General features: G+C 51.7%; 1 protein-coding gene across 4 annotated transcripts in view; it reads right to left on the bottom strand.

Moving 5' to 3' along the window:
• Positions 1 to 12,545, bottom strand: part of LOC144481735 (P2R1A-PPP2R2A-interacting phosphatase regulator 1-like) — a 57,679-nt gene that overhangs the window by 31,212 nt on the left and 13,922 nt on the right. For 2 of the 4 annotated variants that reach the window (XM_078200883.1, XM_078200884.1), the window contains exons 2-3: positions 8,976 to 9,057; positions 1,518 to 1,574 (exon numbers count right to left, since the gene is read on the bottom strand). In XM_078200883.1, coding sequence (XP_078057009.1) covers positions 1,518 to 1,574; positions 8,976 to 9,057 — 139 coding nt within the window. The remainder of the gene's footprint in view (positions 1 to 1,517; positions 1,575 to 8,975; positions 9,058 to 12,545) is intronic. The other 2 variants (XM_078200885.1, XM_078200886.1) reach the window with 1 other exon arrangement.

The following is a 12,545-nucleotide window of genomic DNA, read 5'->3' as shown; positions in this document are numbered from 1 at the left end:
AGAGCAGGAGCCATACCAAGCAGTGATACAACCAGAAAGAATGCTATGGTGCATCTGTAAAGGTTGGTGAGAGTCGTAGCTGACATGCCAAATTTTCTTAGTCTCCTGAGAAAGTGGAGGCATTGGTGGGCTTTCTTAACTATATCGTTCGCATGGAGGGATCAGAACAGGTTGTTGGTGATCTGGACACTTAAAAACCTGAAGCTCTCGATCATTTCTACTTCGTCCCCATTGATGTAGACAGGGGCAAGGCCTCCACTACACTTCCTGAAGTTGATGACTATTGAAGGACTGAATGGCCTAATCCTGTTCCTAAATCCTAAGACCACATCTGGAGGTTTGGTCTCCTACTGAAGGAAGGATGCACCTGTCTTGGAAGGGTTGCAACTAAGATCCACTAGATTGATTCCTGGGATGAGGAGGAATGTCTTATAAAGAATAAGTCAATGGAATTGGTCCATATTCTTTGGAATAAGAGGTGATCACACAGATATATTTCAAATTCCACAGGGGCTCCACAGAGATGCTGGGACAACGTTTCTCCTGGTCGGAGAGTGGAAGATTAGGGATCACAGCCACAGAATGAGGGGTTGACCTTTTAGGACGCAGATGATGAGAGATTTCTTCACTCAGGGGGTTGTGAACCTTTAGAATTCTCTACCCCGGTGAGCTGCGAATGTCAAGACATTGAGTATATCCAAGATGGCGGTCAACAGATTTCTGGATGCTGAGGAAAGCGATGGATTGTAGGAAAGTAGAATGGGAATAAGAGCTTATTGAATGGTGGAACAGGTTTGAAGGGCCAAATGGCCTCTACTCTTGCCCCTATTGTATGGTGGTGTCAGTGTTAAGCTGCAGACGAATTGGCTATTTATTGTTTGGTATAATTAGCTTTCGTTTGAATGTCATGATCAGCGAGAAATATTCGCGCCGTAACTTCTTTTTAAATCCTACGCTTAACGCGTGCGGCAATACAAATTATTGGGTGCGAGAAGCTCCGAGTCTGTGCCAATAAAAGGCCAGATGGCAATAAATGGGAAAAGATTTCAGAGCTTTTGCGCATTTTACTGCCTGCCAATTTTAACCAATGACATGCAAGTGCTAATGACGCCAAGTCAGAGGGAACAATCAGGAAATGTCCTGTACTTGATGCAAAAGTTACGGAATATTGATGTATCATACTTCTTAGAAGAGAATGAGCTGTTAACATTGTAAATTGTGTGCTAGGATATGTTGGAAGGATGAGATGAACCATGGTGCGGGGAACCACAACTGCAGAGGGTTAACACCAGCACAGACCAGTTGGTTCGGAAGGGCCTGTTCTACATGCTCTGCACTCTACGCAATGCACCCGCTAGCAAGGACACTGCCGCGTGGTTAAAGCAATTGGCCCAACGGCACATTTGCCCCACACACACCTAGTCTGCAAAGGGAATCCCTCGATCCTAACAGGAAGGAGCTGACTCAAGGGTGTCCGACCGAGTTCAAGGCACCAGGTATGACGAGGTGACCCTTACCTGCCTAATCTGGTCAATCCGGCTGCTGAAAGTTCGGAATGGTGACAGCGGGAAAGACTGGAAGAGGGGAGGGGAACAAAAACAAAGTCCGTCATTCAACTGGCTCATTGTGTCAGTAATTGGAAATTGACCTGAATATTCGGAGTTTATGTAACCAGCTACACTGTGAAATCTCTGTTCTGCCGAGCAGCTGCGTAACAAAGTGGGACTTGAACAGGAAACCGAGGCACAAACGGACAGATCGGAACACATCAGCTGGTTTCCCTTCCTGCATTCCTGACGCGACTAAGAATTCCCAGTCCCCACGTGGTTTAAGCCCTGGTTTGGCCATCCAGGCGACGCTGGGGCACTTTGCCTCGGAACACTTTTCCAGGTATCCCGACTAAATAAGGATGCATCGGCTGGAATGTCTGAATGTAAGGTCCCCGTCTCCTTTCAGATTCGCCACTAACCCACGCGGTGTGTGTGACTGGCATCAACCAGGTCTGCACACCCCAATGGGCAAGGCAGCCATTACACATCCAAGTCAAATGAAAGCTTGGATAAGCTAAAAAGCAACTTTAAGCAGGGACAGGGCAAGTAATTTGGCACATCGCCCACTTCCCACAGGTTTCCTCTGCTGTTTATTGCCCAAGCTTCTCCGCATACCTTCGCTCCCATTAGATTCAACCACCAAATTCCACTGCCCATGTCGTAACTCGTGTGAAGTCCCAGTTCCCCCCCATCACCCTGTGCTCACTGACTTACACCGGCTCCCGCTCAATCTTAGAATCCCTGCATTGCTGAAGCAGGCCATTCGGTCCATCGCGTCCGGACTGACTCTTAATCAGGCTTACACCATAACCCCGCATTTACCCCACTAATCTCTCCAAGCTATATATTTTGGGACACTAAGGGGGCAATTTAGCATGGCCAATCCACCTAACCTGCACATCATTGGACAGTGGGAGAAAACCGGAGCAAACCCACGCGGACACGGGGAAAACGCGCAGACTTCGTTATTTTTAAATTCTCAGCCTGGTTTAAAAATCCCTCCGTGGCCTCGTCCTCCCCAGCTCTGCAGCCTCCTCCAGCCCCCACAACGCTGCGAGATCTCAGTGCTCCTTTCAGACTGGCCTCTTGCACGTCGATGCCGAGAGTCACTCCACCTCATAGCTGGACGTGCTTTCAGATGGCTAGGTCCTTAGCTCTGGGAATTCCTTCCCTAAACCTCTCCACCTCTTTTAATTCACTCCTTAAAACCCACCTCTCTAAGTATTGGCTCATCCGACCCCTTATCTCCATACGTGGCTAGGTGGCACATTTTGTTTTTATAATTCCCCCTGGGGAACACCTGCTTAAGGTGTTACATAAATTTAAGTTGTTGTTGACGCACGACTTTCTTAATGCAGCCAAATGGAAATCATTTGTCCCAATTCAATAAAAAGTTGCTTAATTTGATTACAAACATTCAAAAATTCACTTTCAGATTGTGAGGCTAAAGGCCACGGTTTTGTCAAGCTCAGGGCTCCCATCGTCCAGGGATTCCATCTGAACAAACCCTGATAAGCCGGCTTAGACTGGCACCATGGGGCACTGCCCTTTATTTTTCGGCAGGAGGTTGGGGAATGGACAATTTGCATCAGTAAATTCCCCGGACTTAAATCTTTCGGCTTGAGGGCAGTGCTTAATGCTTCTGGAAAAGAGACAAAGGCTTTTCCCCTGAAAGGTTCACATGGTTTGATTGTGATCTGAGATTGTCCCATGTATTAGTAAACAGTGAAAAGTATTGGTTCTTGTGCGCTTTACAGACAAAGCATACTGTTCATAGAGAAGAAAGGAGAGGGTGCAGAATGTAGCGTTACAGTCATAGCAAGGGTGTAGAGAAAGATCAACCTAATGCGAGGTAGGTCCATTCAAAAGTCTGACGGCAGCAGGGAAGAAGCTGTTCTTGAGTCGGTCGGTACGTGACCTCAGATTTTTGTATCTTTTTCCTGAAGGAAGAAGGTGGAAGAGAGAATGTCCGGGGTGCCAGCACGCCTCAGCACACACTTTTTAAAAACTTTATTAGTGTCACAAGTAGGCTTACATTAACACTGCAATGAAGTTACTGTGAAAATCCCCCTAGTCGCCACACTCCGACACCTGTTCGGGTAACACCGAGCGAGAATTTAGCACGGCCAATGCACCCTAACCAGCGTGTCTTTCAGACTGTGGGAGAAAATCTGAGCACCCGGAGGAAACCCACGCAGACACGGGGAGAACGGGCAGACTCCGCACAGACAGTGACCCAAGACGGGAATCGAACCCGGGTCCCTGGCGCTGCAGTGCTAACCACTTATATAGCATTTTTATCGGAATGGAATGTCCAAGTCACTGAGGCAGCCAACAAACTCTGACACAAAAGTGGGTCAGGTGACCAAAAACTCAACCCAAGAGGCAAGTTGTAAGGAAGGTGGGAGGGAGAGAGGTAGAGAGATTGAGAGAGGGAATTCCAGAGCTTAGAGTCCAGGCAGCTGAAGGCACGACCACCAATGGTGAGAGTGATTTAAACTGGGGGCGCCGCCAGGCCGCAGCGCCCCCGGCGTCGAGAGGTGGCAGCACCCCCGGCGCCGCCAGGCAGCAGTGCCCCCGGTGCTGAGAGGCAGCAGTGCCCCCGGTGCTGAGAGGCAGCAGTGCCCCCGGTGCTGAGAGGCAGCAGTGCCCCCGGCGCTGTGAGGCAGCAGTGCCCCCGGCGCTGTGAGGCAGCAGTGCCCCCGGCACCGAGAGGCAGCAGTGCCCCCGGCGCCGAGAGGCAGCAGTGCCCCCGGCGCCGAGAGGCAGCAGTGCCCCCGGCGCCGAGAGGCAGCAGTGCCCCCGGTGCTGAGAGGCAGCAGTGCCCCCGGCACCGAGAGGCAGCAGTGCCCCCGGCACCGAGAGGCAGCAGTGCCCCCGGCGCCGAGAGGCAGCAGTGCCCCCGGCACCGAGAGGCAGCAGTGCCCCCGGCACCGAGAGGCAGCAGTGCCCCCGGCGCCGAGAGGCAGCAGTGCCCCCGGCACCGAGAGGCAGCAGTGCCCCCGGCGCCGAGAGGCAGCAGTGCCCCCGGCGCTGAGAGGCAGCAGTGCCCCCGGCGCCGAGAGGCAGCAGTGCCCCCGGTGCTGAGAGGCAGCAGTGCCCCCGGCGCTGAGAGGCAGCAGTGCCCCCGGCGCTGAGAGGCAGCAGTGCCCCCGGTGCTGTGAGGCAGCAGTGCCCCCGGTGCTGAGAGGCAGCAGTGCCCCCGGCGCTGAGAGGCAGCAGTGCCCCCGGTGCTGAGAGGCCGCAGTGCCCCCGGTGCTGAGAGGCCGCAGTGCCCCCGGTGCTGAGAGGCCGCAGTGCCCCCGGTGCTGAGAGGCCGCAGTGCCCCCGGTGCTGAGAGGCAGCAGTGCCCCCGGCGCTGAGAGGCAGCAGTGCCCCCCGCGCTGAGAGGCAGCAGTGCCCCCGGCGCCGAGAGGCAGCAGTGCCCCCGGCGCCGAGAGGCAGCAGTGCCCCCGGCGCCGAGAGGCAGCAGTGCCCCCGGCGCTGAGAGGCAGCAGTGCCCCCGGTGCTGAGAGGCAGCAGTGCCCCCGGTGCTGAGAGGCAGCAGTGCCCCCGGTGCTGAGAGGCAGCAGTGCCCCCGGTGCTGAGAGGCAGCAGTGCCCCCCGCGCTGAGAGGCAGCAGTGCCCCCCGGTGCTGAGAGGCAGCAGTGCCCCCGGTGCTGAGAGGCAGCAGTGCCCCCCGGTGCTGAGAGGCAGCAGTGCCCCCCGGTGCTGAGAGGCAGCAGTGCCCCCGGTGCTGAGAGGCAGCAGTGCCCCCGGTGCTGAGAGGCAGCAGTGCCCCCGGTGCTGAGAGGCAGCAGTGCCCCCGGCGCCGAGAGGTGGCAGTGCCCCCGGCGCCGAGAGGCCGCAGTGCCCCCGGCGCCGAGAGGCAGCACCCCCCGGCGCTGAGAGGCGGCAGTGCCCCCGGCGCCGAGAGGCTGCAGTGCCCCCGGCGCTGAGAGGCAGCACCCCCCGGCGCTGAGAGGCGGCAGTGCCCCCGGCGCTGAGAGGCAGCAGTGCCCCCGGCGCTGAGAGGCAGCAGTGCCCCCGGCGCTGAGAGGCAGCAGTGCCCCCGGCGCTGAGAGGCGGCAGTGCCCCCGGCGCTGAGAGGCAGCAGTGCCCCCGGCGCTGAGAGGCAGCAGTGCCCCCGGCGCTGAGAGGCAGCAGTGCCCCCGGCGCTGAGAGGCAGCAGTGCCCCCGGTGCTGAGAGGCAGCAGTGCCCCCGGCGCTGAGAGGCAGCAGTGCCCCCCGGCGCTGAGAGGCAGCAGTGCCCCCGGCGCTGAGAGGCAGCAGTGCCCCCCGGCGCTGAGAGGCAGCAGTGCCCCCGGCGCTGAGAGGCAGCAGTGCCCCCGGTGCTGAGAGGCAGCAGTGCCCCCGGCGCTGAGAGGCAGCAGTGCCCCCCGGCGCTGAGAGGCAGCAGTGCCCCCCGCGCTGAGAGGCAGCAGTGCCCCCGGCGCTGAGAGGCCGCAGTGCCCCCGGCGCTGAGAGGCAGCAGTGCCCCCGGCGCTGAGAGGCCGCAGTGCCCCCGGCGCTGAGAGGCAGCAGTGCCCCCGGCGCTGAGAGGCAGCAGTGCCCCCCGGCGCTGAGAGGCAGCAGTGCCCCCCGGTGCTGAGAGGCCGCAGTGCCCCCCGGCGCCAATGCTAACCACTGTGTCCACCGTGCTGCCCTAAATAGTACTTTATAAGTAATAACGTTCCAGCCCTGACAAAACACTGCACCCTTCAATCCACCAGAAGCAGTGCCACGGGAGAACAAATAGCTTTCAGACGTTTTGGTTTGATGTGTTTACCCTTTTTCAGCACTGGTCCACAGGTCTGGCTCTGATTCTTGTCACGGGTGGCAAACTGACAGGGATAGTTTCCTACCCACAGGAGGTATCCGTACTGGAATGATGCCAAGCCTGGTGCTTTCCCAAAGGGAAGGATTGGGAAAAGAGAAAGTGGAAGGCAAGAGATTCAGCCTCTGGTGGACCTTTGCACACCTCGCGGTATTGGACACTTTAAAAAAGACTCGGCGGGGAGGGGGTGTGAAGAGAAAATTGTCTGAAAGGCTGCGGGCGGGACCTGGCGCTCGGACGGAATGGAACAAAAGACAGATTTACGTTTCCGCTGCACCTTTTGTGACCTCATGACCTCTGGGGTCCCAAATCACTTTGCAGCCAATTAAATATTTTTTTGTTGAAGGGTGACCGGTGCTGTAGTGAAGGAAATTAGGCAGATGCGTGTTGGGAGCTTAGACAAAGTACCAAAATATCTGAAGACAATAAAAGTCGTGGCAAAGCTCCAACAAGTAATCAGCTCGGTTTACAGAACTGAACAGCTCAGGACTATTACGTCAGCTTGACTCAGCTGGTTAACAGGCTGCTCTGCAGGCTGGGGGTGGGGGGGGGAAATCTCTCAAATTCACATCTTTGTGGCCTCACCCCTCTGCAGTCTCCTGCAGCCCTTCAACTCAAACAAAACTCTGCATTCCTCCAACGCAAGCTTATTGCCCCCCCCCCCCGCTGCCCTCACCGTCCTAAACTGTGGCATTCACTAAGCCACTCAAATCACACAATAACACTATTGTCCTAATATCTTCTGTGGTAAATTTTGTCTCGACAACATCACTGCGAAATACCTCAAGGCGGTTTCCTATTTTTAGAAAGGAAAGTACACGGTGAAGGGGAGAGGTGGAGGCTACAAAGAGACACAGATAGGTTAAGTGAGCGGTCAAAAATCTGGTAAATGGAGTATGTAAAGTGGGCAAATGTGATGCTGCCCATTTTGGGAGGAAGAATAAAAAACGCTTGTTATTTAAATGGTGTGAGGTTGCAGAGCTCTGAGGTGCGGAGGGGTCTGGGTGCCCTAGTGCATCAATCACAAAAGGCTCGTATACAGATACAAGTAATTCGGAAAGCTGTTAGAATGTTATCATTTGTTATGAAGGGAATTTACAGAAGTAGGGAGGTTATGCTTCAGTTGTACAGGGCATCTGGTGTGTTGCGTATAGTACTGGTCTCCTTATTCACAGAAAGATGCAAATGCATTGGAACCAGTTCAGAGAAGGTTTACCAGGCTAACACCAGGGATGGGTGGGTTGTCTTGTGAGGAAAGGTTGGACAGGCTAGATTTGTATCCACTAGAGTTTCGCTCTTGCTCAAGTGCATTGCTTGCAGGCTGTGCCTTGCAGAGTGGATGTTGTCAACCTGCGGAAAATGTGAAATTGGCTGGTATTTTGCACTGGTTCATCGATGTCTTTTCTCGAGACGGTTGTTAGTTCTTGAAGAGATTTTTTTTGGCTTCAGCAAGAATTAGGAATGATAACACGGCGGCAACCTCTGAGGGCTTCTCAGAAGGCAAAGTGAATAACTGCTTCTGTATGAAGGTTCAGCTTGAGTACCCGTAGGGTGGGTCAGCCAGTGCAATATTATACCATTTTTCTCAAATTGAGGTATACAAGATGATAAAAGGTACGGATAAAGTAGACGTGGAGCGGATGCTTCCGTTGGTGCGGCATTTTAGGACGAGAGGTCTTAGGATAAGGGGTAGCAAATTTAAAACAGAGTTGAGGAGAAACTACTTCTCCCAAAGGGTTGTGAATCTGTGGAATTCGCTGCCCCAAAGTGCAGTGGATGCTGGGACAGTGAGTAAATTTAAGGAGGGGTTAGACAGATTTTTAATTGGGAATGGGGGTTGAAGGGTTATGGGGAGAAGGCAGGAAAATGGGGATGAGGAGCATATCAGCCATGATCGAATGGCGGAACAGACTTGATGGGCCAAATGGCCTAATTCTGCTCCTATATCTTATGAACTTATAAAAGAGTAGGAGACAACTTGATCGAAACCTTCAAGATGCTGAGGGGTATGGATAGGGTGGACGTGGACAGAATGTTCCCTCTTGTGAGAGAATCTAAAACTTGGGGGGTCACTGTTTAAAAAAAAAGGGGTCGCTCATTTAATACGGAGATGAGGAGAATGTTTTTCTCTCAAGAGCGTGGAGAGTCTCTGGAACTCTCTTTCTGAAAAGGCGGTGGAAGCAGACTTTGAATATTTTTAAGGCAGAACGGGATAGATTCTTGATTAACAGGAGGGGTGAAAGGTTATCGAGGGTAGGCTGGAATGCGGGGTTTGAGGTTACAATCAGATCAGCCATTATCTCATTAAATGGTGGAGCAGGATCGAGTGGCCGACACCTGCTCTTAATTCATATGCTTCGGATGTAATGGCACTATCTAAATGCAGGTCGGTGTTGTTGTAAAATAAACCCGAGGTGTCACAGAATCCATTTTGCTACTCATGGGATACCAGCAAAATTACTCAAGAATGCAAATCCAAACATCCTCCAGAACATTCTGATTGGTCCGAAAAGGGAAGTTCCCAGCCTTGAAATATTTAAGTCAACCTGGTGCCCAAAACGGTGCCAGAACTGAATGCGACGGGGTAAAAAACATCTGGCAGTACGTACCGAGCTTGGACAGCTGAGGTTTACTGAGGCACTGCTCCTCCGACACCGGAGCAAGGTCGGCTGAAAGACTGGAGACGAGTCGCTGTAAGACATAATCGAGAGAGAGAGATTAGCTAGTGCTTTCACTGAGGACTCACACAGGGGCCTTACTGTTTACAGAGTTAGCGTACCCAAGCCAAAGCACAGTTTGCTTGTTTTGGACCAGTCTCATTGCATTTTCACACAAGAAGCGAGGCACATCACATACACAGGAGGGACAGGCATGAGAAGCAAGCCGACTACAATGTTCAGGAAACATTTCCCAGTTACCTGACTTTAACCAACATTTTCTGATATTGCACCCGATTAGAAACATAGAATCCCTACAGTGTGGAAGGAGGCCATTTGGCCCATCGAGTCTGCACCGACCACTATCCCACCCAGGCCCTATCCCCATAACCCCATGCATTTACCCAAGCTAGTCCCCCTGACACTAAGAGGCAATTTAGCATGGCCAATCTCTCTGACCCGCACATTTTTTGGACTGTGGGAGGAAACTGGAGCACCCGGAGGAAACCCACGCGGGGAGAACGTGCAAACTCTGCATCAGTCACCCAAGCCGGGAATCGAACTTGGGAACCTGGCGCTGTGAGGCAGCAGGCCTAACCACTGTGCCACCGTGCCGCTCACTATTCTGTGTCCACTATGTAAAAGGCAACATTCCATTCAGGCACAGAGGGACTGTAGCCAATAAGGTTCATGGCAGCAGACATTTATCTCACACGAGTGTGTCAGATTTTCACTCTCCTCCAGAAAAAAATTAGAACATTACAGCGCAGTACAGGCCCTTCGGCTCTCGATGTTGCGCTGACCAGTGAAACCAATCTAAAGCCCATCTAACCTACACTATTCCAAAATCATCCATATGTTTATCTAATGACCATTTAAATGCCCTTAATGTTGACGAGTCCACCACTGCTGCAGGCAGGGCATTCCACGTCCTTACCACTCTCTGAGTAAAGAACCTACCTCTGACATCTGTCCTATCTCTGTCACCCCTCAATTTAAAGCTATGTCCCCTCATGCTAGCCATCACCATCCGAGGAAAAAGGCTCTCACTATTCATCCTATCTAATCCTCGGACCATCTTGTACGCCTCTATTAAGTCACCTCTTAACCTTCTCTCTACCGAAAACAGCCTCAAGTCCCTCAGCCTTTCCTCATAAGACCTTCCCACCATACCAGGCAACATCCTGGTAAATCTCCTCCGCACCCTTTCCGATGCTTCCACATCCTTCCCATAATGCGGCAACCAGAACTGTACGCAATACTCCAAGTGCGGCCGCACCAGAGTTTTGTACAGCTGCAACATGACCTCATGGCTCCGAAACTCAATCCCTCTACCAATAAAAGCTAACACACCTTCTTAACAACCCTATCAACCTGGGTGCCAACTTTCAGGGATCTATGCACATGGACACCCAGATCCCTCTGTTCATCCACACTACCAAGTATCTTACCATTAGCCCACTACTCTGTATTTCTGTTACTCCTTCCAAAGTGAATCACCTCACACTTTTCCGCATTGAACTCCATTTGCCACTGTTGTGGGAAATTTGCCACTTCGGAGTCAGACTTGGAGGTTCCAACAATACAGTTTTATTTCGGACAAAGCTTTGGGAGAAAGCACTGGTACTCCACAGTACTTGGCAGCTACCTTCTCAACTATCATTTTTATACCTTTTCGACAATAGGCAGTACGGACATTAGCCGTTAACACATCGTTACAAGTTGAGTGGACAGATACGGACATCGATAGTTAACATATCATTGTTCATAGAATGGATACATTTATGCAGTTATGTCCTCTATCAATGACTGGTTTCGATCTATACATTCAGTGGCTGATCTAGTTACATTTATGTATTTATGTCCCCATCTGTGGCTGACCTTATTATCAGACTCATTGTTCTGGGTCTGCCCTTATCTAAAGTGCCTCAAGCTCTGACCAACTTCCTGCAGCAATTCAGATACTGCAGGCTTTAGCTTTTTGTGTAACTGTCTGTGCCAAAAGCCAGTGCCGTTTAATGTCCCTTCCCAGGTAACCATTTTGTGTCCATTACTTTAATTCCACCATAACAGCCACCTCTCAGCCCAGCTCTGCAGCTTATCTATGTCCCTCTGTAACCTGCAACATCCTTCCGCACTGTCCACAACTCCACCAACTTTAGTGTCATCCGCAAATTTAGTAACCCATCCTTCTACGCCCTCATCCAGGTCATTTATAAATATGACAAACAGCAGTGGCCCCAAAACACTAGTAACTGAACTCCAGGATGAACATTTCCCATCAACCACCACCCTCTGTCTTCTTACAGCTAGCCAATTTCTGATCCAAACCGCTAAATCACCCTCAATCCCATGCCTCCGTATTTTCTGCAATAGCTTACCGTGGGGAACCTTATCAAACTTTACTGAAATCCATATACATCAACTGCTTTACCCTCATCCACCTCTTTGGTCACCTTCTCAAAGAACTCAGTAAGGTTTGTGAGGCACGACCTACCCTTCACAAAACCATGTTGACTATCCCTAATCAAATTATTCCTTTCTAGATGATTATAATCCTTTCCAAAACTTTGCCCACAACAGAAATAAGGCTCACTGGTCTATAATTACCAGGGTTGTCTCTACTCCCCTTCTTGAACAAGGGGACATTTGCTATCCTCCAGTCTTCTGGCACTGTTCCTGTAGACAATGACGACATAAAGATCAAAGCCAACATAAAGATCAAAGCCAAAGGCTCTGCAATCTCCTCTCTAGCCTCCCAGAGAATCCTGGGATAAATCCCATCTGGCCCAGGGGACTTACCTATTTTCACACTTTCCAGAATTGCTAACACCTCCTCCTTATGAACCTCAATCCCGTCTAGTCTAACAGCCTGCATCTCAGTATTCTCCTCGACAACATTGTCTTTTTCCTGAGTGAATACTGATGAAAAAGATTCATTTAGTGCCTCTCCTATCTCTTCAGGCTCCACGCACAACTTCCCACTACTGTCCTTGACTGGCCCTAATCTTACCCTAGTCATTCTTTTATTCCTGACATACCTATAGAAAGCTTTAGGGTTTTCCTTGATCCTACCTGCCAAAGACTTCTCATGTCCCCTCCTGGCTCTTCTTTAGGTCCTTCCTAGCTAACTTGTAACTCTCAAGCGCCCTAACTGAGCCTTCACATCTCATCTTTACACAAGTCTCCTTCTTCGTCTTCACAAGAGATTCAACTTCTTTAGTAAACCACGGTTCCCTCGCTCGACCATTTCCTTCCTGCCTGACAGGTACACACTTATCAAGGACACCCAGTAGCTGTTCCTTGAACAAGCTCCACATTTCAATTGTGCCCATCCCCTGCAGTTTCCTTCCACATCCTATGCATCCTAAATCTCACCTAATCGCATCATAATTTCCTTTCCCCCAGCTATAACTCTTGCCCTGCGGTATATACCTATCCCTTTCCATTGCTAAAGTAAACGTAACCGAATTGTGGTCACTATCACCAAAGTGTTCACCTACCTCCAAATCTAACACCTGG

Source organism: Mustelus asterias, chromosome 31 (genome assembly GCF_964213995.1).
Source record: "Mustelus asterias chromosome 31, sMusAst1.hap1.1, whole genome shotgun sequence".
Taxonomy (NCBI): domain Eukaryota; kingdom Metazoa; phylum Chordata; class Chondrichthyes; order Carcharhiniformes; family Triakidae; genus Mustelus; species Mustelus asterias.
The sequence above is the reverse complement of the archived record's forward strand: the minus strand, read 5'-3'. Positions and strand labels throughout refer to the sequence as shown.